General features: G+C 50.3%; 12 protein-coding genes across 12 annotated transcripts; 3 read left to right on the top strand and 9 right to left on the bottom strand.

Moving 5' to 3' along the window:
- Nucleotides 1–35: 35 nt before the first annotated feature.
- P175DRAFT_0436553 (sialidase family protein) lies at nucleotides 36–1,136 on the top strand (the record flags this gene model as incomplete). Its single annotated transcript, XM_040893810.1, has 1 exon — nucleotides 36–1,136. One exon carries the CDS (start codon nucleotides 36–38, stop codon nucleotides 1,134–1,136), a length of 1,101 nt encoding a protein of 366 aa, XP_040752177.1.
- A 135-nt stretch (nucleotides 1,137–1,271) lies between these two features.
- P175DRAFT_0436873 (carboxymuconolactone decarboxylase family protein) lies at nucleotides 1,272–1,898 on the bottom strand (the record flags this gene model as incomplete). The annotated part of the gene is made up of 1 exon (XM_040893828.1): nucleotides 1,272–1,898. One exon carries the CDS (start codon nucleotides 1,896–1,898, stop codon nucleotides 1,272–1,274), a length of 627 nt encoding a protein of 208 aa, XP_040752176.1.
- Nucleotides 1,899–2,367: 469 nt separating this feature from the next.
- Nucleotides 2,368–3,281, bottom strand: P175DRAFT_0532134 (uncharacterized protein; the record flags this gene model as incomplete). Its single annotated transcript, XM_040899938.1, has 4 exons — nucleotides 2,368–2,514; nucleotides 2,608–2,728; nucleotides 2,756–3,138; nucleotides 3,204–3,281. The coding sequence occupies 4 exons, from the start codon at nucleotides 3,279–3,281 to the stop codon at nucleotides 2,368–2,370; spliced, it is 729 nt and encodes a 242-aa protein (XP_040752175.1).
- A 314-nt stretch (nucleotides 3,282–3,595) lies between these two features.
- P175DRAFT_0532133 (homoserine O-acetyltransferase family protein) lies at nucleotides 3,596–5,182 on the bottom strand (the record flags this gene model as incomplete). The annotated part of the gene is made up of 1 exon (XM_040899937.1): nucleotides 3,596–5,182. One exon carries the CDS (start codon nucleotides 5,180–5,182, stop codon nucleotides 3,596–3,598), a length of 1,587 nt encoding a protein of 528 aa, XP_040752174.1.
- A 381-nt stretch (nucleotides 5,183–5,563) lies between these two features.
- P175DRAFT_0501419 (putative DUF814 domain protein) lies at nucleotides 5,564–6,744 on the bottom strand. Its single transcript, XM_040897165.1, has 4 exons — nucleotides 6,583–6,744; nucleotides 6,485–6,519; nucleotides 6,228–6,360; nucleotides 5,564–6,168 (listed from the first exon to the last, which is right to left on the bottom strand). Exons 1-4 carry the CDS (start codon nucleotides 6,653–6,655, stop codon nucleotides 5,768–5,770), a joined length of 642 nt encoding a protein of 213 aa, XP_040752173.1. The 5' UTR covers nucleotides 6,656–6,744; the 3' UTR covers nucleotides 5,564–5,767.
- A 296-nt stretch (nucleotides 6,745–7,040) lies between these two features.
- Nucleotides 7,041–8,237, bottom strand: P175DRAFT_0501418 (uncharacterized protein). Its single transcript, XM_040897164.1, has 2 exons — nucleotides 7,279–8,237; nucleotides 7,041–7,226 (listed from the first exon to the last, which is right to left on the bottom strand). Exons 1-2 carry the CDS (start codon nucleotides 7,921–7,923, stop codon nucleotides 7,203–7,205), a joined length of 669 nt encoding a protein of 222 aa, XP_040752172.1. The 5' UTR covers nucleotides 7,924–8,237; the 3' UTR covers nucleotides 7,041–7,202.
- Nucleotides 8,238–8,521: 284 nt separating this feature from the next.
- On the bottom strand, nucleotides 8,522–9,517 carry P175DRAFT_0532130 (uncharacterized protein; the record flags this gene model as incomplete). The annotated part of the gene is made up of 1 exon (XM_040899936.1): nucleotides 8,522–9,517. One exon carries the CDS (start codon nucleotides 9,515–9,517, stop codon nucleotides 8,522–8,524), a length of 996 nt encoding a protein of 331 aa, XP_040752171.1.
- A 501-nt stretch (nucleotides 9,518–10,018) lies between these two features.
- On the top strand, nucleotides 10,019–11,394 carry P175DRAFT_0437059 (DUF914 domain membrane protein; the record flags this gene model as incomplete). The annotated part of the gene is made up of 3 exons (XM_040893838.1): nucleotides 10,019–10,227; nucleotides 10,289–10,479; nucleotides 10,547–11,394. 3 exons carry the CDS (start codon nucleotides 10,019–10,021, stop codon nucleotides 11,392–11,394), a joined length of 1,248 nt encoding a protein of 415 aa, XP_040752170.1.
- A 156-nt stretch (nucleotides 11,395–11,550) lies between these two features.
- Nucleotides 11,551–12,591, bottom strand: P175DRAFT_0493103 (putative multicopper oxidase; the record flags this gene model as incomplete). The annotated part of the gene is made up of 1 exon (XM_040895940.1): nucleotides 11,551–12,591. One exon carries the CDS (start codon nucleotides 12,589–12,591, stop codon nucleotides 11,551–11,553), a length of 1,041 nt encoding a protein of 346 aa, XP_040752169.1.
- Nucleotides 12,592–15,131: 2,540 nt separating this feature from the next.
- On the bottom strand, nucleotides 15,132–16,831 carry P175DRAFT_0231784 (WD repeat protein). Its single transcript, XM_040892651.1, has one exon. It carries the CDS (start codon nucleotides 16,637–16,639, stop codon nucleotides 15,254–15,256), a length of 1,386 nt encoding a protein of 461 aa, XP_040752168.1. The 5' UTR covers nucleotides 16,640–16,831; the 3' UTR covers nucleotides 15,132–15,253.
- A 1-nt stretch (nucleotide 16,832) lies between these two features.
- P175DRAFT_0231792 (sideroflexin family transporter) lies at nucleotides 16,833–18,375 on the bottom strand. The gene is made up of 4 exons (XM_040892652.1): nucleotides 18,070–18,375; nucleotides 17,860–17,993; nucleotides 17,701–17,795; nucleotides 16,833–17,631 (listed from the first exon to the last, which is right to left on the bottom strand). Exons 1-4 carry the CDS (start codon nucleotides 18,171–18,173, stop codon nucleotides 16,951–16,953), a joined length of 1,014 nt encoding a protein of 337 aa, XP_040752167.1. The 5' UTR covers nucleotides 18,174–18,375; the 3' UTR covers nucleotides 16,833–16,950.
- A 2,144-nt stretch (nucleotides 18,376–20,519) lies between these two features.
- On the top strand, nucleotides 20,520–21,811 carry P175DRAFT_0509307 (uncharacterized protein; the record flags this gene model as incomplete). The annotated part of the gene is made up of 6 exons (XM_040898414.1): nucleotides 20,520–20,588; nucleotides 20,647–20,793; nucleotides 20,865–20,969; nucleotides 21,024–21,361; nucleotides 21,445–21,590; nucleotides 21,645–21,811. 6 exons carry the CDS (start codon nucleotides 20,520–20,522, stop codon nucleotides 21,809–21,811), a joined length of 972 nt encoding a protein of 323 aa, XP_040752166.1.
- Between the last annotated feature and the right edge of the window lie 37 nt (nucleotides 21,812–21,848).

Here is a 21,848-nt window from a genome sequence, read left to right as displayed (position 1 = left end):
TACCAGCATCCTACATTATACTCCCCTCTACAAACATGCCTGGACATCTTGGTCAGAAGATCTTGAAAACGTTTGGTCTGGACGAGCATAGAGACCACCCCCCTCCACCACCGCAGGATTCGCGTCTGCCTGGATCCCGCATCATCAACGACGACGAACGGCTTCTTTGCTCCCACCCACACGGCACATACCCTCGCCTTGCTAAGCTCTCCAACGGGGCGATTCTGTCGGCGTTCACGCGCTTCGAGGGCAATACCAGGGTTCTGTGTATCGGCAGGAGCCAAGACGGCGGCCGTAGTTTCGAGGATTTTAGCGAGGTCACGCGGGGCGAGGGCGATGTGGACAATACGTTTCTGCTCGAGATAGCGCCCTCGACTGTCCTTGCAGCCTTCCGGAATCATGATCTTGGACCGGACGGTCCCGCGTATTACCGGATCACGGTGTGTCGGTCCACGGACGATGGGAGGAGCTGGCACTTCCTCTCCCAGGCGGCCGAGAAGCAGCCGCCCCTGGGGATCTGGGAGCCGTTTATGCGCATTGGGCAACAGGGTGAGATCCAGATGACTTATTCCCAGGAGTATGCGCATGATAACCAGTGCACGATGCTCGTGCGGTCGTTTGATGGCGGTGCGACCTGGAGTGGTCCGCCGCAGTGTCTGGAGGGAGCGAGGGATCCGGTCCGGGATGGGATGAATGGAATTGCCAGGACGGTTGACAATGGACGCGAGGCTCTGGTCATGGTGTTTGAAACTACAACGTTTGGTACCTTCGACCTGGAGGCCCTGGTTTCCTACGACGATGGGAACACATGGGGACACCGGCATCATGTGTATGTTCCCCCGCGGGGTCATAATGCGGGGTCACCCCAGATAGCCGCGTTCGGAGATGGCTCGTTGGCGGTGATTTTTATGACCGACGAGGACTCGTCTCAGGTGGACTGGACCAAAAATGCCGCGATTAAGATGGTTTTTGCTGGTCCTCCCAATAACGGGCAGATCCGCTGGACGCGGCCTTCGGTAATCTGCCCGCATCCGAGTCACTGGCCGGGGGTTCTGGCATTAGACGGGCAGACACTGCTGGCAACGTATGAATGTGGAGGAGCTCCCAAGGTCAAGTCCATCACTTTGCAGCCATGAAGGGTATGAGATTGGATAGAATTCGCTTGCGTTTTAGGATCCTTGCCGTACAATTAAAGATTGGACTATCTTTCTTTCTTTCTTTCTTTCTTGAGTATAATTCCAAGATGGGACTATATTATATATATATATATATTATTGTTTCAAAGCCTCAACCAGCTCATCCACGCTCTTCATTTCCCGTGCATTGTTCTCCCCTACATCCAAAGCCACCAGAACGCGACTCACACAGTTGTAGCAAGCAATCCCCGTAGTCAACTCGACAATCTCCCGGTCCGAGAATCCCTCCCGGTGCAGCTGCGCAAAGGTCTCATCCTGCACTTTCACCGTCTGTGTCATTTCGTCCGCATACCGCACGATCGCCTTCTGTTGCGCCGTCAATCCGCTCTGCGCGACGGCTTCCACCGCCGTCGCGATATCCCCCTGCACGGTGGAAGGCAGCGTGCGCACCGCGCGGAGTTCCGCAGGCTGGACGCCACCCTTCAGCGCAAGCGGGGCATGGGCGTTCCACTCGTACACGGCGCCAGTGAGAACGGCGACGCGGCACACGGCGAGTTCCAGAAGCCCCTGGTTCACGACCGTCTGGGTGCGGATGGCTCCGAGAAAGCTGTTCCAGCCATCAGCCACGGGCGGGGAGTGCAATAGCGACAGGTCGAGCGGGATGAGGGGTCGTGGACGGCGGCGGGCAGCAATTCGCGCATAGATTTCGGCTGTCTCGGGGTCGGGCGTTGCCGGCTCCGCTGGGGCGTATGGAAGGCGCATTACCTAGTATGCGTGTAGTGGGATGGAGGAAGGAATGGAATGGAATTGTATGTTCAGTTCAGGCTTTTATGGATTTCGAAGAGGGGAGGGAGGAGGTTGTCAACATTTAAAACAGCCTGAGAGAGTTTGCGTGCTCTTGGGTTGTTCTCTTTTCCGATCTACAGACCGCGCGGGTAAATGTTTTTTTTTTTTTTTTTCTCTCTCGACGGCAGGGAGAGAATATATATATACGCGAGTACAACACAACTCCTGGGGGGAAATCTTTGTGTATAATTTGTGCGTTAGATTATAACTAAGATATGTCACGATCTCTTAGAGAGGTAGGTGTTGGGTGCGGCAAGTTAGACGGGTGACGGCGAATCGTCTGCATGATCGATGGTGTCGGTCAATCCGATTCCCTTGAGAGAGAGAGAGAGGTGGTTGATTCTTTGTACTTGTTGCATTCGGTGTATACATGGAAGATCTCAACCTACCCCCAGTCTCTTATGAACAATAACATTCGGCCACGCGGTTGAACTTGTAAAATAATCCACCGGCGCCAAATGCCCATGCGGTCCGCCATCGCCAGATCAAACAGAAACAGCACCCAGGTATCCAGGAGCATCCAGAGACCGCACTGATCCCTCAGATATTAGTTCTCGTTTGGATCGTAAAATAAGGATACACACACAGAGAGAGAGAGAGAGAGAGTGTGTGTGTGTCGACATACAACATAATGACGGTTAGCCACACGGTCTACCAGCTCCCCCAGTTTTCGACGTCCGCTTGAGATAAGCATATCCAAACTCTTCCCGAAACACAGCTCTCCTAGCACATCATAGGTGAGATAACTGAAACATTTTTACCAGGTTGTACACCTGGGCTCCTGCACCTTCGGAGAATATCGCTTCCCAGTTTTCGGCAACTGTCCATCTAACGCTGCACAAAGCTGCCGAATATGCAACAGCATTACATCTTCCATACTCTGAAGCGCATGCGTAGCAAATACCTGGCCCAGTACGCGCCGTTTCCCGTGGCCGTGAATGTCGTGCAGACCCCTGCGCGGTGTTGACAGACACAAAATTAGGTGCGACCCGGACGTGGGGTCCGTCCTGGGAGTGAAGGTGGTGAAGCCGGATATGTCGGTTTCCCTTGAGGCCATTGGTATAATTACACCCAGGGAGACACCGAGGCAAGGAATGGACCGGTTTACATGGTGCAGTGAGTGGAAGACGCGGTGGTATACGGCGTAGATGAAAGGCTAGTAGTGTGCAAGTGAGTTACTCCCAAGAGAGATTAATCGGAATCCCCGAGGATAGAACATACAGCTACTCCTAGAAGAATAAACAGCGCTGCAATCACCCGTTCGAATGACAGCTGCTGCCACACTGGTTGAACAAGCATCGGGAATCTGGATGTGGCGGAGGGGTGTGCCCGCACACAAATTGGGTAAATGAGATGTATTGAGGAGCTCAAGAGGTGACGTGCCCAGCTGCCAGTTTGAATATATACTCGTCAAATAGCTGAAGTCAATGGATGACGTTTGACCCTCGGTTCGCTAAAAGGAACCAAGATGCGCGAAACCTTGAGGCAGCGATTTGAGGGAAGTAATAATTGAAATGGTTGGAGGAATCGTGGTGGTGTATTAAGCCAGTTGGCCCAGACTGTACATTTGGTTATGAGAACAAAAATAGGCTATTTTGATAACGCTCAAGTCATTAGCTGAGGAACTTCTCTACGGCGCCTCCAATATTTTTTAGATCCAGCAAGAATGTGTCATGTCCAAAGAGCGACAATTCCTCGCCCAGTTCAATATGTTGAACGTTATCGTTCCCCACGGCTACGAGGGTTTCCGCAATCTCACGCTGCTGCCATGCCGGGAACAAAATGTCACTAGCCACTCCGATCACCAGGATCGGGTGGTCCTTAAGTGGTGCAAGTCCGGCAACAAGGTCCTGCGGAGGTGACTGGGGTGCAGAATCCTTTTCGGCGACGGTTGAGTCCATAGGGGCGGACGCAGCTTCGGATGGTTGCTCTTCGTAGGGCTTTTCGGGAAGGGTGAGGCTGCAGGCACTATCGTTATAGTCCTTATTGCCTTCGCTAGCGATTTTCGTCTGGTTCTCAGCCCTCTGCTTTTTAGTGGCCGTTTGATGAGACAGGCCGAGATCAAACAAGTCCATGGCCTTTGAAATATAAAGTAGACTATTGGGGTCATACTCCAGGCAGAACTTCTCCCCTGCGTGGTCGAGGTAGGTTTCGATCAGGAAATCCGGGCACAGCGCTGGCTGCTTGCTGGGGTCTGCACGTTTCCGTCCAAAGCGCTTCTCCCATTCCGGACCACTTCGGTAGGTGACAGTCGCAATCTCTCGCGCAAGTTTCATACCCGAGTGAGGAGGAACCGAGTCGTAATAAAACCCCCGAGCCCAGTTCGGGTCCATCATCAAAACTTGTCGTTGGGTGTGTCGCATCGCGATACTGTATGGGTGGCTTCGTGCGCATCCACTGATGCTAACAATCTTACCAACCCGCTCAGGAAACAGGACACCGGCGGCCAGACTCTGCATGCCACCCATACTCGAGCCAACGGACGCATGGAGCTTCTGAACTCCAAGGTGATCTAGTAACCGGAACTGCGCCCGCACCATATCATCAAGTGTTAAGATAGGAAACCTTGTGGCATATTTCTTTCCGTCGGACGGGTCGATCGATGAAGGTCCTGTGCTTCCGTAGCATCCTCCAATGACATTGGTACATAACACAAAGTATTTCTCCGTGTTCAATGGCTTCCCGGGTCCGATGAACTTTTCCCACCAGCCTGGCTTCGGATTGGCCTCGGTGCTATGTGCGTGACTCGAGGCCGACAGACCCGTGTGCAAGAGAATCACATTGCTCTTGTCCGCATTCAACTGGCCCCATGTTTCGTATGCAATATCGAATTCTGGAAGCAACCCACCCCAGTCCAATAACAGAGAGTCTTCGCAATGAAACCGTTCATGGCTGCCAGTAGTGTACGAAGGCTCGGGCCCCGATCGGAGGGATCTTGCCGAGAGAGCGGCGGATTTGGCTTCTTGTGCGTCCAAACAGGGGAATGAAAGTGCCGGGTTGGATGAGTCCCTGGGCGATGCAACGAGTGACTCTGTGGCAGCTGACCGCAGTGCTCGAGGGTGGTTCAGTGTCCTGTGTTTCGTGGGAGAGTAATACCGAGCTGATTGGACCGGGATCGGAACAGCTTGATATCGCTGTTGCCCCACGGCGGCTTTAAAGGACCGGGAGGCCGATCGCGTGGCTCCTTGAATGAAACTCATAGTCAAGCAAGGAGTCTCGAGGTCTCCTGCGGGATTCTAGCAGAAATTCGACAGCGATTGACCTGGAATTGGCAATTCTTCTTGTTCATTTTCCGACCGTAACTTTGGGCCATCATGAACTATTAATAATATCCATGATTTCTCACTAGTTCCGGATCAACGTATTTTTCCGCGATGGCGTCATCTGCTCCTTTGCGGAGACGAAAAAAAAAAAAAGAAAGAAAGACAGAAAGAAAATCGGTTTCTCCGCAATCCACGAAAACCTGCAAGACTTAAAAAAGTAGACTCGATATCAAGGTTTGGGATATGATCCTCGATTACCATCTGCCCTCTCTCTCTTTTAAGGAGATTCTACGGTGTATATCGGTGCGTAGATGCTCGTGGTGGTGAACTGGATTGGTCGGTTGAGATTCTATTGGCGGTTCCTCATCTAGGTATCGTACTGCGTAGTACCACCACCACCACCACCTGGATTGTTAGGGGAAGGATAAATGACTAATCACAGGCGAATGCATACAAAACTTGGGTATAGACATCGAGACGCATGGTATGGAATGTAAAGCTTCAATAGGCGACAGGTAGCGCTCACATGAAGTCATCAAGAAAGTTCGAATCCCGATCCTGGTTGCTGCTTGCCTGAATGTTCTCTTCACTCATCAGATCGTCGTACGCATGGTCCTTCTGCCATTTCAATTGCTCCCTTTCTCGCTTTTCCTGCTTCTCCTTGTGTCGCTTCTCCTCTCGGGTTTTTCGCTCGTCCTGTCGCTGCTTCTTCATATACTCATCCTTCTCTGCCTTGAGATCGGGGAATTTCTCCACTCGCGTTTTATTGAGACGATTGACAATGGCGTTCTCCCTCAGCGGCACGAAAACCTTGCGGACCATTTTCTGGTTATGGAACGAGACTTGACCAGTAGCCATAGAGCCGTCCTTCATGAGGTTCGACCAAGGGGTATATATGATGGTGATGTTGTCCTTTTTGTTTCCTGATCATCTAATTAGGTCTCCGGTATCAACTTTGGCAAATTTCAAGAGTGGTACTCACCCTCAATGGAATTTGCTTTGGTAAGCTGCGCGCAGTCCACTAGGAGCGACTCTGGAATGTTTTCCCATGTTTCACCATCGCGGAGGCGTAGATAAACGTGTGCACTGGATAGATTATCGACGTGGAACTGAGACTACCCGTTAGGTTTGATATGCGCGGGATGGTTGGTGACTTGTCAACGAACCCTGTGAGATATCGGAATCGAAGGTTAGCGTTCAGTAGGAACAAGGCAAACGGGTTGGACGACTTTACCAAACATCCTTTTCTAACCCATGCTTAATAAGATCCTCATCTGTTCCCGAGTTGTCAGTCACCTCTCTCATTCCCGTGACAGAGTGAGGGGATCCAACCGTACTTTCAAATTTATCTTTCCCCACGTAAATGAACGCAGAGGGGTCCACCACATTCGACGTAAAATAATAGACCATTATGTGATCACTCTTTTATATGAACACTCAGGGAAAGGCCCCACGCGGTAAAGCAGAAATATCCAACTTTTTTTTGCGATCGAGACCGACGTTAAGAAGTCAGATCTCAACTTCGCCGATGCGGCGCCGGAGCGGAGAAACCATTCGTGATGAGTGCCGACGCCCCCCCCTTTCCTATTCGGGCCGAGCTGAGGACATAAACTGCTTCTTCCCAACGACTCCATTCAACCGAATATTCCGAAGAATAAAGCTACGATATGTATGTCTACGGAGTCGAGGGCAGATGTTGGCTAGCTCCAAACTAGATATCGGAGGGCAAGTCCCACCCTTGCCTAACTATTTAGTTAGATGTTATACGCATTAGACATCTGTACATCTGCCACTTGGAAAGTATGGAAAGGCCAATTTAGCGATCAACATCCGTCGCGTTCTCTATTCTCCTGGTGGAGCTTGATAATAAAATATATGCCCGTGTCGGCCTTTGGGAATTCGAGTCAGATCTGTGTAGTTAGAGAGCATTGGTAGTAATTGATCAACTATAGGGCCTTCAAGACCGGCGCTCAACATGCCACTAAACTCATTAATCAGCCCAAACCCCTCCGGAATGAAAATGACAAGCATACCATCGTCCATGGCGCGTTCCATGCCAGTAGCAACGGTATAGCCTTCTGGTAGGCATCGCTCTGGAGTGATCTCTGGAAACGGTCCATACTATCCCATCCCCTCATGATGAAAAAGCACTTGGCCATCTCCCCGTTAAGACTTTCGTGGCTTTGATCTTCCAGCAGCCAACCGGATGCCCAACCCCGGCTCCCTATGGCGGCGGGACTGAATATCTCATCAAACCTGAGGAAGTCATCCTGTACTCGGGTCTGGAAGTCTGGCGTGATCCGAGAGACCGGGAAATAAGACAGGACAAACTCCACCACGTTCGCCAGAGCAGGCCCATCCGGCCCGAACACCGGCCGATCTAGGGCTACGTGGAAAACATTGCGTGGCTCGCCGCAGAGGCTGCGGACACTTTGCAGAAAAGGGCTGGATTCCAGGTCAGGCTCATTTCCAACCCCGTGTGGAAGGATAGGAAGCTCATATGTGATTTGAATGGCGGTTTGATCTTGTTGTTGTGAGCCAAGAATGAAGTCGGGGCGAGGAGTTACTTCTTGGAGAGCTCGAACGGCTCCCTGGACTTTCTCATCCAGGGCTGCCCGCGGGGCTTCCGTCCTGGGAAATAAATTCGCATCTAGCTGTATGATCACGGCGACTGCCATTGTTTTAAAGGCGATTGTTGAAAGTCACAACTGGACTATGGCGCAACAAACGAGGTGAGACGTGCTCTCTCTCTCAGCTAGATGGGTGGGGACTCGATAGGGTACTAGTAATATAATCCAAGTAGGGCAAAATGTCCATCACAGTCGCGCTTACTTCCTGACAAATAGGCCTTGTCTCGGAAGCGAAGGATGGGTCTGTTCCGTTGCCGGGTATTGTCAGTGTTTGACATGATCAGTTAAAAAAGGCGGAGGGTGAGATCGATAAGAGGAGTGGCTTCTGCACACTGTTCAAACTTTGATGCTGTGGGGAGGGTTATTCTCGCGGAACCCTATACCTCTCGCATAAATCAGCGAATGACCCAAGAGCTGGGAGGAACATTGCTATTCAGTGATGATCTTAGCTACTGGGTCAAAGACTCCTATCGGATCAACTTCCAAAAGCAGTTCACAGCCTGGTGGATAACCGGCCAGAACTATGGAAATGGAACATTATTCAGGGTTCGGCCTCATCGTCTATGTTCTCTTAGCTATGCCTTCGCAATAGAAATCTACCGAAGAAAAGAAACAGAAACGGAAAACATATCAACATCTAAGACGTCTACGACAGTTTAGATGGAAGGGGGGTTCGATACATTGCGTCCTGCATTGTCGATGCCACCAATATCCCGGAAGGACCCCAAATCCGACTCTCGATGGCTCCGCGGCCCTCTCCACCCCGGGGGCTAGACATTTCTTGAATGAACCAGGTAGTATCATCAAGCTTTAGGTCATCTGGATTGACATGGAAAACTATTTTGTGGTTGAGACTACCGGCGACCCCCAGGTGGTTTGCACCGAAGGCATTCGTCAGCACACTCAGACCCGCACGATCCGAAACGAATGCATGTGCCGCCGCAGACATATCGGAGTCCACATCCATAGCACTCAAAGCTCGATACACATGCAACCGCCGGTGTCCTGTGCCTGTGTGGTGGCTGTTATAGTCCGTCAAATCCGGGGTTCGGATATCAATCCCTGGAAAATCCACTAGTCTCGCCTTTCCGACCCGGTTCAGTCCGGGCAGGTAGAAATCGGATGCGTGCGTGGTGGGATCTCTACGGAGCACATCGCCATACCTTTCTGCATCGATGCTTACTCCGTACGCCGGGCCATCTTCCCTTCGCTTCAAGGAGCAAGTCAGCGCAAACGCCACCGGTCCGAATGGTTTTGATGCGTCGGTCGTAGGAAACGGGCAGTCATCGGACAGCGTAGTCGGTTGGCGGGCCGTGACCTGTCGTAAAACGAATGATCGGGTTTCCGACAGTGTCGTGACAGTATAAAGGAATGGACGGTTTCCATGCCCCCCTTGAGTCCAATAGCCATTTGCCTCATGGACTTGGAGACCGGAATCTTTGAATGGCAAGCTTGCGGCCCATATTGATTGTGCGAAGACATGTCCTCCGTAGGATCGTTGTGCGCTTAATGGCTTTCCAGGCTGGTAGTCAAAGGATATTGCCGGATATTTACTCATGTAAACCTCACCTTCCGATGATACCTTTTCCAGCTCCATAACCTGCGCAAAGCTCAGAGGGCCTGTAGGTGTAATTGCTGCCATCGCTGCTTCACGAGTCAAACATACAGACACACGAAAGATTAACAGAATGTTAGACTGCAGTCAGAACACTTGACGGTGATTAAATGCCTTATGTACTGGGTATGTGCCGAGGTTCATTTTGTCTGGGGTCAAACTAGTCCGGACGCTCCGTGACGCTAGATTTAGGACACCACTTAAAGAAACCCAACAATGAGGATAGTTAGTATGAGTTGATTATTCAAATTCATAAATTGATGAAAAGAAAAAAAGGAGTGAAGTTCTAGTGGAAATGGAAACGCTATGTATGTATGATTCTGCCGTCCTCGCCGCTTTGGATCCCCGACTTCTCTTCTGCCACTGCTCTGTTCTTTGCTTCAACCCCCCCACTCTCCTCTCTCAGAGACAGATTCCAAGACCGCAGGCGAGCGACTTCAGGGAGTTTTGCGCTTGTTTAGGTCACAAAGCTCCCAGGGGATTTGCTGTATGTCAGCGGGCCATATTCATCTTCGGGATCACACCGCAATGCCCGAATACTTCCAGGATCAAGCCGCGGTGCAAAAACCTCTTCTATCCCCCGGTAGTGAACACGCTCCTTCGGTGTTGGCTGTAGATGCGAACCCGCGGGGAGATGATTCGGGACCAGAGACGACAGTGGATGACAGCGATGAGCAAAAGAAGGGGGTTCTGGCATTCTTCAAAACTAAAGAATTCTATATAACTCTGCTGCTGGGGTCAGTGGCATCCATGGTATTAATCAATCGTATACTGTTTGGTGGCTGAAACATACTCTAGACAAATCCTAGCAATCACAAACACTGCAACCGGGACCTTCAGTACGCTCCTCGCGGATCGAGGAACGTCGATTCCTGCATTCCAGACCTTGCTAAACTACACGCTTTTAAATCTTATCTTTACCTCCTACACACTTTACCGGTACGGCATCAAGGGCTGGTTCCAGATGGTGTTGAAACATGGCTGGAAGTGTCTGTACCCTTGCTCTCGTGCGATGATTTCCTATATGAGCAAACTAATTGGCTTTACCTGGAACAGACATAATCTTGGCTTTTTGCGACGTGGAGGGCAACTATTTCGTGGTCCTAGCATATCGCTATACAACCATGCTCAGCGCCCAGTTGATCAACTTCTGGGCTATCGCGGTGGTTGTAGTCGTTTCTTTCCTATTCTTGCACGTCCGCTACCATGTTTCCCAGGTCCTGGGGATCCTGGTGTGCATTGGTGGGATGGGCGTCTTGATCGCGTCTGATCATATCACAGGTACCAACGGTGGCGAAGTTCCGCGCGGCGATCAGATCAAAGGCGATCTCTTCGCCCTGCTGGGCGCCACCTTTTACGGGTTGGCGAACACGGGAGAGGAATATTTTGTCAGTACACGGCCGGTGTATGAAGTGCTCGGTCAGATGGCATTCTTTGGTATGCTCATCAATGGCACTCAGGCAGGAATCTTTGACCGGGAATCGTTCCGTAATGCCGTCTGGGACGGCAAGGCGGGCGGTTACCTGGCTGGGTTCACTCTATGTTTGACGCTGTTTTACTGCCTTGTGCCGCTTTTTTTTCGTCTCGCGTCCGCGGCGTTCTTCAACATCTCGCTACTGACGATGAACTTTTGGGGGGTGGTTATTGGCGTCAAAGTGTTTCACTACACCATCCACTGGATGTACCCGATTGCCTTTGTGCTCATTATCGTGGGTCAGCTCATCTACTACCTGGGCCGCCGGGTGCTCGGTGAAGCCCGGAAGCCTTGGCTTGGTCAAAACCAGGAACACGGGGTGGCTGGTCTCTTTACCGCCAAGCGGAAAATCAACTACCAGACTATGTCGAGTGATTATCCGAGCGATTGTGGTCCTATCCTAGGCAGTTCTAGCGGTGTTTCGGTGTGATGTGCTGCACGCATAATGAATTGTCATGTGTCACATAGAGTAAAACCGGACCCGGTCATGATTAGACGATCATTTTCGTAGATACACATATAAAAATACATTTTTACTACGTGTTCCTCTATCTGTACTGTCCCCTAGAACCGGCAGAGTCTGTGTCTACGGATGAAGTTTGCAGCCAACACACGGAGCAGGCGGATCGGTTCCCTGATAAATCTCCGGCCTCGAATCCCCCGACACATTCAAGTAGCCCACCCCGCCCTTCTCCAGCCTGAAGATCGCATGGTCAACCAGAGTATACGTCCCTGGAACTACCATTTCCATATCCACCACGGTGGCTCCTCCAGGGGGCACCGTCGTGGTCTGGACGAACTGCGCCGGAGCACTCACCAGGTCCCCATCACGGTAGAGCCGTCGAAAGTTGCTTCCAATGACATGAAACGAACTGGTAAGGTTTGGCCCCGCATTGCCAAAATAAATCCGAACGGTCTCCCCCGTTCGCGCCTTGAGAGGCTTGTCTCGCGTCATGGCGGCCTCGTGTCCATTGAAGAAGACCGCGTCAGGCTCCTCGCGCAATCCGTTGGGGTACGAGAACTCTACGATCGACGATGGCTTTCCGGTTTCATCCTTCTCAGGGGGCTCATAATAGAATTCACTCTGCATCACGTAATACTCTCTGTCCACGCGCGAAAGGTGGTGCGTTGCATCATCCTCCGGTTGCACGAGAATAAGCCCGTACATCCCGTTTGCGATATGCACCGGCACCGGAGCTGCGGCACAATGATAGATGTACAACCCAGGACAGAGCAGCTTGAATCTTCCCGTTTTCGTGTCTCCCTCTGAGACTGTGGTGACGGCAGATCCACCGCCCGGGCCAAGTACAGCGTGGCAGTCTATGTTGTGCGGGTTCCCGGTTTCATCCCGGTTCGTCAGGGAGAGTTCAAGCACATCGCCGACCCGCGCGCGAATGAATGGGCCTGGCACGGTGTTGTTGAAGGTCCACTGCTCGTATTTATGGGAGCTCGTGAGCTTGGTGAGTTTGATTGTGGTCTCGAGTGATACTTGAAGCAAGACGGGGTGGTGACGCTCGATTGTAGGGGGGACATCCGGCGCAGTGGTGAGGATGGCCTTTTCTTGAGGAAGAGTTGATATATCTCGCATCAGCTGACCTGGCCCGTCCACATTGCTATTGTTTCTCATGGCATCAGATGCCTGCGGGGGGAGAGTTGGTTCTGCACCAAGATGCTTTGTTGGATGACCTTCCAACAACGTTCTGCCTTGCCGAAGCATAAACCAGGCCCCATTAGCAACCGCGATGCCCGAGACAAGAAAGAAAATCTTGGTCCACTCCCGATCTCCGTGGCGACTGGGTCTCTGTCGCATCCACAGTCTTCGGTTGGGAATGAAGCAATGACGAGACACAAATGGCGAGTTTCTCTGCCGGGCAAAGAAACAAATGCCTCTCGCAAGACGCAAGGTACTGATATTCGCCCTCATATCAACCTATACCGTTGTGGGTGTCGAGCTTTCGCTGCATGATGAGTTCACAAGCTAGCGGGATGGTTGACTTGTAAACGCTACTATCATGACATCACAATATAAATTGTTTTCCCCTCATGGACGGATAAACCCATAAATCCGACACCCCCTGACCAACGCTGGATTTTCTTTGTTCCGGCTCCTCCTCCGCAATCTGCCTTAAGGGGATCTCCTAATGTTCCCTACTTCTTCATACTCTGCGGCCACCTGGATTCTGTGCCGCGAGGCGCTTTATACTGACGCTTCTAGTCCAACTATTTTCTGTCCAATCTACCTACGCTATCTATACTCCCAACACAGCACTTTCCTTTGAGTTCCCGCCGGTGTTCGGCTCCCATAACGTAATTTCCCGCGCATTTCCGCCCACACGTTTAATTACACGCCACTATTCAAACTATCATTATGCCGCCGAAAGCCCGTCAATCGTCTCGAAACTTGGCGGCGCAAGAGGGTAGAATCCAGCTTGCAATTAAAGCTTTAAAAAGTGGCCAGATTCCAAGTGTTCGTCGTGCAGCAACCATTTTTGAAGTGCCTCGATCTACCCTCTTCGATCGCCTACATGGCCACCAGTATCGAGCAGAAAGTCTTAGTCCAAACCTCCGGCTATCTCAAACTCAGGAAGAGGCTCTACTGGATTGGATTATATCTATGGATACACGTGGAGTTGCTCCTAGACCAACGCATATTGCAGAAATGGCCCATATTCTACTCCAGTCGGGTAGTTCAACTATCCAACCACCAATGGGAAAGAATTGGGTAACAAATTTTATTGCACGCAATCAAGCAATCAAAAGTCGCTTTGCAAAAAAATACAAGTATCAGAGGGATAAATGCGAGGATCCCAAGGTTATAAACCAATGGTTTGACCAACTACAAGCTATCCAATTGCAATATGGTATTGCCAATGAAGATGTCTATAATTTTAACGAAACTGGCTTTTCTATGGGTCCAGCAGCAACTACTAGAGTAGTTGCGAGATCTAATATGCCTGGAAGGCCCCATCTTATCCAACCAGATAACCATCAGGAATGGGTTACCACCATTGAATGTATTAATTCAAGGGGTTGGAGTTTGCCTTCATGCATTATCTTTAAAGGACAACGCCAGATTGAAGAAAGCCTTCTACCACCAGATTGGAGGATTGAATTAAGCGCTAATGGGTGGACTACAGACGAAATAGGTATTCGATGGCTTCAAAATATCTTCATCCCTTCCTGTGCGAGCCGCACGGTTGGAAAATATCGATTACTACTTCTGGATGGGTATGGAAGCCATCTAACACCCGCATTTGATAAGGCATGTAATGACAATAATATTATTGCTATCTGCATGCCTCCCTATTTATCCCATCTTCTACAACCTCTAGATGTTGGTTGCTTGGGACCTTTAAAGCGTGCCTACGCGGATTTGGTGGAAGCAAAGATTCGCTTGGGATTCGACCATATAGACAAACTAGACTTTCTAAAAGCCTACCCAGAGGCCCACCAGAAGGTTTTCACACCTCAAAACATTCAAAATGGCTTCGCGGCAGCTGGAATACTGCCATGGGATCCCCACCGGGTCCTTAATACGTTGAATACCCTACCATCCACGCCTACACCTAGAAGTCATGGAGGAGGTTCTACAAGCTCCTCTTCAATAGCAACACCCTATACAGTGCGTCAGTTGCAAAAAAAGGCATCCTCTATCAGGAAAACCCTTCAAATACAGTCCCACAGCGCTTCTTCGCCCTCTGAAATGGCATATGTGAAGGCGTTTGACGAGCTGGTCAAAGGGTGTGAAATTGCTCTTTACAATGCAGCTTTAATGGCCGATGAAATCCGCAAACTCCGGTCGGAAAACGCAAATGAGAGGCAAAAAAGCAGTCGACCTCAACACCACATGGCTTCTAATACAGACCTTTCAACACAGGAGGCAAGAGAGCAGATTTCGTCAAGCAATGAGCCTGCAAGCCAAAATGTTCATCCAGCATCGGCTGCAATGCCGCCTTTGGTAGCATCAAAACGTGCTCCACCAACGTGCTCCAATTGTCATATTCGGGGCCACACTAGAACTAGGTGTCCCTACCCGTGTAATTAATTAGATCCCACGGAATTTCCTTATGTTTTGGTTGTTGGGGATAGCTTCAAGGTTTCTCAATGTGGTCAAAATAGGTGTGGGGGCGGGTGGAACAATGGAGATTTACGTTAGTTATATAGTTATATGATCCTAGCTTACAATATTCATACAGGTCCAAGAGTCAAAGAATGGTTCAATAATAAATGGTGCAAAGTCATGCAATGGCTACCTTGAATTCACCTGATGATTCAACCCCATCGAACTATCATAGAAATCCGTGGTATATCTCCTCCAGAACGTCCCGTTTCCGCTTGTGATCCGCCTGTTCCATCTCCTCTGCTTCAGTTGGTCCTTCCTCAGGCTCCCGGGCGACCCACGACCGAAGTGTTCCATCTCCGTGACCAGAAAATACTTCCAACCCTTCGCCCGAAGCCCCATTCCCGCGCCAAGCCAATGCGTTGATTCGTGCCGCACTCAAAGCATTCGACCGTCCCTGGGGCTGCTGGCGTCGGTTGATTAAGCCCGGAACCTTGAGACGCTTAAGGAAGGTCCCCTCTCGCAGCTCAAACATAAAAATCTCCCCACGGTCGTCGGACTCGTTGAAGTTAGCCCACAAAAGCGTTTCGTGGCCCGCTTCCACCTGGTCACAAGGTACAATCAACGGCACCCTTTCAGCGAGATGTGAGGACGCGCTATTCTGGATTCTCGGGCCAAAATGAACGAGGGTATTAGCGCCGGTCGTAGCATTCCAAACGCGGATTCGCGCGTCCTGTCCCGCTGTTACCAGATGAGCACCGTCCGAAGTCCATCGAACCCCCGTCACTGCGCCATTGTGCGCTCGGGCATGAGGCGAAAATGCTAGTCGGGTCTGGTAAGACGCTGAGGCGTTAGCTGGGGGTATTAAACCCACAGCATCGTCCATATCAAGAGTAGCAATTGCAGAATTGTGTCCGGCTCGACGAATGTCAAACAGAATCACTCGGTTATCAGTGGATGCAGATGCTAATATATGCGGTCGATGGGGAGCCCAGGATACCGACAACACGGCGGAATGGTGCCCAGGAAGACCGTGGGTCGACAATCCCGAGCGCAGGTCCAGTAATCGGACCGGCTTTTCGGACGATCCTACCGCAATGAGCAATGGAGAGCTCGGATGGCAAGACAACGAGTGGGTGTAGGGCGTGCAATGAAGCTTAAAAGTATGTACGGGTAGGATGCAGTCCGATCGGAGCGCTGAAAGCTTCAGGGTTCCGTCATGAGAGGTCGTAATAATCGTAGAAGGCGTGGGATCAAACGGATAGATAGATATCGACGTAATCGCATGGGTATGGGCGGCCTCATGTGAGAACTTGGTGCTGGAAGCCACGGGTTGATGAATGTAGTCAAGCTCTGAGCCTCTTGTTTCTAGATCCCATAAATGAAGAGACGGGTCTGCGCCCCCCGATACCATGAACCGACGCTCGTACTGATCAATCGCCAACACATTCACTCCCGCTGAGTGAGCTAAAATATCGTCTTCATCGGTCTTGACACTGGAAAACCGGATGCCCGGGGCAGGCTCAAGCTGATGAATAAGACGAGTGGATTGGGCGCGCTGGAAGGCCGATGGAACGATAGACCCGAGGGCCCTGTTTAAAAGATATGAATTCATTCATCAGGACTTGGTCGGGAGGTGGTATCAGAGTACTAAATGTCTGTATTTCAAACTGAAATCAAACAATAAAAGTGTTGGAAAGAGAGACTTCTACTCCGTACGGAGCGCCGTAAAGGGTTGGGCAGTGGCAGAATGCTAGATCGGGAAGGCGGACGACCCGGAACCAGTTCTACCGACCTTCTCTCTAGATACCCACGATAAGCTCACTTAAAGCCAATGCAATGATTAACTAGGTAGTTATAATTAATTGCTTGCTAAAAACAGGTCTATATGCCAGTGCAATATTCTGAAATCACTCGCTAATATAATCACATTCCCCGATTAAACTCCACTTGACCGTTCTTGCCTCCTCGGTCCCAGAACTCTTCCTCAAGAGATGTAGCACTGATGGCCTGTCGTTGGGGAAATGCACCCAGAGCCAACGGTAGAGCGAAAAGAGAGGTTCCCAAGATTAGGGCCAAATTGATCGGAAGCACCATGCGGGGACGGGCTTGGAGCCACTTGGTTTTCTCCAGTTGGACTAATACCAATGGTGGCACCACCATGATGGGAGTCGCGTTCAGCACTCGACTGATCGCCGTCTCCCCCACCGCAATCGTGGCTGCTTTCTTACTCTTCCCGAGACTTTGCACAGGCTCACCCGTCTCCTCCCGCTTCTTCTTTTCTTCTTCAGTCAGAACAGGATAAACGTCGATACCTTGGCGGATCTCCTCCCCACGCATCAAGAACACGTTCAGCGCGCTAGCGCTAGAAACGGCCGCAAAGGGAACCAAACGGCCCAGGATAAGCTTTGTACTCGGGGATATGCCCTTCAGACGGGGGACCAGGGCATTCAAACCCAAGGCTACAGAGCAGGATGCTGACACTGCCATCATATATGACTTAGCCATCTGGGAGATGGATAATGGAGTCGACTTATTCGCATTGGCGTTGTTAATTGCGACATTAAGCGACTGGTTCGTAATTTGCCACAGCAGGGTACCTGTCGTCTGGTTATACGGTCAGATGTCTAATCCTCTCTCAAAAAAAAATTGTATTATAACCAACTTCACACTAACCTTGAGTCCTGGCGTAAGCATGCCAGCCGTGACGATGAGGTTGGAAAGAACGTAGCACGACATGCGGAAGGGAAGGAAAACCGGCTCACCAGTGTCTAAGCAACACTACATGTCAGCTGTGCGACGAACATATGGAACAGCGCAGAATACAAAGCCTACCCGGATGCAAAGTCGAGTCCACAACTTTCTTTGCTTGCCACAACTCTGGGGTCATAGCTGGGAGTTCATTCTGTTTGTAAGAGGAGATCAGTCGCTTGGCCTGCTCGAGGCCGGTCGAGGAGGTAAACAACATCCTATGCGCAATAACCACTCTTAGTCAATTGCTGACATACCCTCAAAAAGGGCATAGACCATAGGCGGGAAACTAACCTGGGATCCGAGATGTCTGCGGCATGTCGAACACGACCCCAATACGTGGTCAGGTCATATTGGGAGGAAGGTAGGTCCCGGTTCCCGGGGAGAGAAGAGGACATTGGCAGAGGAGAGAGAGAGAGTGTGTGTGTGACTCCAGAAAAGAACGACAGCACGCAACCAACGAAACGAAAGAAACGATGTAGAAACAGAGACACAGGACGAGAGAAAAAGCTGAGAGGAGTTTGGTGGGAAACCGATAAAAATGATTCATATCGGAGGCGGTGAGCCGATAAGCGGAGAAGTGGCCAATCAGCGATTGTATATTGCGGCAGGAACCAGGAACCGCCAACCAAATTCCCCAGGTAGCAAGGCCAACATCCGACCCAAGATATCTTAGATATCTTCACTTCTTGACAACCAAATCTAGGGGAACACAGTATTTGGACTTCAGCTATTCGGAAGGGGATAATAGTCGCTTCCGATTGTGTGATTTTTGAAAGCACTTCGGTTGAAGTACAGCCAAATGGACCCTTGCAAACCCCATAGCTCACGATGGGCGGATTTCAACACCACACCACCCTCTGACTCTGACGACCTCGCAGCACACTCTGTCAATCAACTAGTCAGAGCAAAGGATATCTGGTCTCCCCCTAACCCTTGCACGCAACATACACTAAGAAGAGAGATCAGAATTTCAATTGGCCTTCAGCGCTTCAGGTCGCCGCACCTGCTACTACCATGGTGCGAGCCCTAGTACAGTATAAGCTTTTTATTCTCCAACCACTGGTTATGACCAGGTCCTCGTCATCTTGTTTTGCCCAATTCCTTACAGCATCGTAATCCACAAACTTTAGCAGGAGAAAAAGCAAAAAAGTATGGCGTGTTAAATTGGGCTTTTTTAAATATCGCAGCAGCACCCGTGTGATCTCCCCGCTGGCTGGCCTGGAGAGGAAAAAATCGAAGAATTAGCAATAACAGCTGTTCCGCTCTTCATCTTTGCAGCCACGTTGTGTTGTTTTGTGTCTGATAGGAAATTTAACCGCTGGCGCCTCTGAAAGAGCCCTGATGCAGGGAGTAATACTAGTTAATATTAACATGTGGTGATCCGTGCATTCCACACAAACCTGGCCGCGGCTGCCCTGGTGCCTGGAGCCCCCCGACCTTACTGTCGCCGGCGCTAGGCCTGGGGTTGGTCATGACGGTCATGACCATGACCGTCGAAATTTTGGTCATGACCGTCATGACGGTTTCCAGGTTGTCAGATCGTCGGTTTGCCTGCCTGATCGGGTTAGCGCGCGGAGACTAGTCCTAATTAGGAATAGTAGTATGTATAGTAGTTATGTCACATGTGTTAGTTATTGATTACCTAATCTTATTACTAAGACTTTAAAAGCTCCCTATTGGCTACTAACAGACCCACCCTAATCACGTGCGGTCAGGTCATGACCGTCTGAAAACACCCGGTCATGACCATGAGTCCATGACTGACCATGACCGTAATTTTCTGTCATGACCACCAGGGCTAGGACTCGCCGCCCCCCGGAGGCCCCACCCGTAGTTTGCCAAGTTAATGGACACGGGCAGCTCCGCGCACTTCACAAATCCAGGCTGTATAATATCAATAGTACTTGGTTCTCTGCCCATGGGGTGCATGTGCTCCGCCAAGCAAAAGACGGTTCTCGATATTTTGACGGTGACGGTATTGTTTTTATCTTAACGATATTGGAGACGAGCTAATTTTGATACAGAAGAAGATTAGATATCCGGAGTTTATCCCCCAGAACAGAGAGGGCTTGATAGCGTCCTTTCCCACATCGAAGGGCGTGACAAACAGATGTTTCGTCAATTAATATCGCGGATGCTGCGACGGCGACCAGATGATCGAGCCAGCGTGGAGGATATACTCTCGGATCCCTGTTTTCAAGATTAGTGGAAGGCTAGTACAGAGGAATTGCGGCAGCCGCAATAACTAATCACAAATATTGGTTCCATAGTTAAGGACGCTGAAGGTCGGGCCTCCCAGCAATAGATGCTTTAGTATCAAGTCCGGCTCTTGCTTGAGGGTGATGTCTCACAGCATGATCTGGTCAAACACCCAAACAATCATCACTGGCTGGAATTTTTTGATAGTTCAGGCAAAGTTGCCACTTTGGACGAGTTTGGAGAAGAAATGACCGGGCATATGAAAGACTCACAAGAGATCTCAGTGAGGATCATAAGAATACGGAGTAAATATAGCCTAATTGACACCCGAAATGATCTGATCGACAGATGGATATTAGCCAGAGATACTGCAATTCACCACGGCTTTTCTTACCCGGTTTGTGAATGAGGGGTACTGTGAATCGCCCTCCTTCGTTCTTCTCGAACCCATTCTATCTAAGCATATACAGATTCCTGTTCTGATTTTATTGCCTGTATTTCTTTTTTTTTTTCAAGTGTACATAGAGCTTTAAGAACACGCTATGTCACTTGGACGCACCTACAAACTCAACTCGGGATACGACATCCCCGCAGTCGGCTTGGGTACATGGGTCGGTAGTATCCTCTACATGATCCAGATACTTAGGCGGCCTATACTAACAAGCCCAGCTCTCCAAACCCCATGAGGTAGAAGATGCCGTTGCAACCGCTCTAACCTTGGGATATCGACATATCGATGCCGCCGCGTGCTACCTCAACGAGTCAGAGGTTGGAAATGGTTGGAAAAAGTCTGGGATTCCTCGGAGTCAGATCTTCGTAGGTAGTCCTTCCGCGTCTAAAATTAGTGAAGAGCCCGAATGCTGACGAAATTCTTGATTTCTAAACAGATCACAAGTAAATTGTGGAATACTCACCATCATCCCGCACATGTTGAAGAGGCACTGGACAAGACTCTGAAGGACCTTCAAACGGACTACCTGGATCTGTATTTAGTATGTCAGTCATATCCAGATTTACCCCGATCAAGGCTTCCTAATCGTTTTCAGATTCATTGGCCAGTTGCGTTTGAGCATACCAATGACACTCTCACTCCGATTGACCCTGTCACGAAACGTTTCCGTCTGGCGGATGTCCCCGTGTCCGAGACTTGGAAGGCCCTGGAGAAATTAGTGAAGGTGGGGAAAATTCGAAGTATTGGTGTGAGCAATTTCACCATCTCTGCGCTCGAGGAGCTGCTCAAGACAGCGGAGATTCCTCCCGCAGTGAACCAAATCGAAGCCCATCCTTTTCTCCAGCAACTCAAGCTTTCTGAATACCTCAAAGAGAAGAACATCCTCAACGTCGCATATAGCCCACTGGGAAACAATATCTATGGCGCGCCTCGGTATGATTCTTCTCGCTTGCTCCTTTCAACTTGTTCAAAAATAAAGAGAGTGTTAGAGGGGCGTATTTCTAATTGCTTAATAGTGTCGTCGACGATCCGACCGTGAAGGAAATCGCTGGCAAACTTGGAAAAGATCCAGCAGCCCTGCTCATCTCCTGGGCCGTGCAGCGTGGCACAGCTGTCTTGCCCAAGAGCGTGACTCCTTCCCGAATCGAGAGTAATTTTCAAGGTAAGTATTCGCGAAACCTTTGTGTTAGTCCTTCAATCAGGCTGATAGGTTCAGACTTTGTCATCCCCACCGCGGACTTTGAGATGTTGAACAAGCTTGATCGGAACCAACGCTACAGCTACCCCTTCCGCTGGGGAATCGATGTTTTCGAAGAGCTGGGTGCTGAAGAAGCTGAGCGTCGGGCGGAGGAACATGCTGTGAAACAACGAGAGGCAGCATAGGCACCTTCCAGGACTGAATGAAAGACAAGCCACGTAT

The sequence above is a fragment of the Aspergillus ochraceoroseus genome (genome assembly GCF_002846915.1).
Source record: "Aspergillus ochraceoroseus IBT 24754 chromosome Unknown P175scaffold_4, whole genome shotgun sequence".
Lineage (NCBI taxonomy): Eukaryota > Fungi > Ascomycota > Eurotiomycetes > Eurotiales > Aspergillaceae > Aspergillus > Aspergillus ochraceoroseus.
Note: the sequence above shows the minus strand (reverse complement) of the source record. Positions and strands in the feature narration are given on the sequence as shown.

Coding starts and splice junctions, on each gene's coding strand:
- P175DRAFT_0231792 (XM_040892652.1), bottom strand. CDS start 18,173: ATGTCCTCTTCTCTCCCCGGGAACCGGGACCTACCTTCCTCCCAATAT. Junction 17,994..18,069: donor GCAGACATCTCGGATCCCAG/GTTAGTTTCCCG, acceptor TATTGCGCATAG/GATGTTGTTTACCTCCTCGA. Junction 17,796..17,859: donor GGACTCGACTTTGCATCCGG/GTAGGCTTTGTA, acceptor AGTGTTGCTTAG/ACACTGGTGAGCCGGTTTTC.
- P175DRAFT_0501419 (XM_040897165.1), bottom strand. CDS start 6,655: ATGGTCTATTATTTTACGTCGAATGTGGTGGACCCCTCTGCGTTCATT. Junction 6,520..6,582: donor GGGGAAAGATAAATTTGAAA/GTACGGTTGGAT, acceptor ACTCGGGAACAG/ATGAGGATCTTATTAAGCAT. Junction 6,169..6,227: donor CAAAGCAAATTCCATTGAGG/GTGAGTACCACT, acceptor TTAGATGATCAG/GAAACAAAAAGGACAACATC.
- P175DRAFT_0501418 (XM_040897164.1), bottom strand. CDS start 7,923: ATGGCAGTCGCCGTGATCATACAGCTAGATGCGAATTTATTTCCCAGG. Junction 7,227..7,278: donor GGAACGCGCCATGGACGATG/GTATGCTTGTCA, acceptor TAATGAGTTTAG/TGGCATGTTGAGCGCCGGTC.
- P175DRAFT_0231784 (XM_040892651.1), bottom strand. CDS start 16,639: ATGAATTCATATCTTTTAAACAGGGCCCTCGGGTCTATCGTTCCATCG.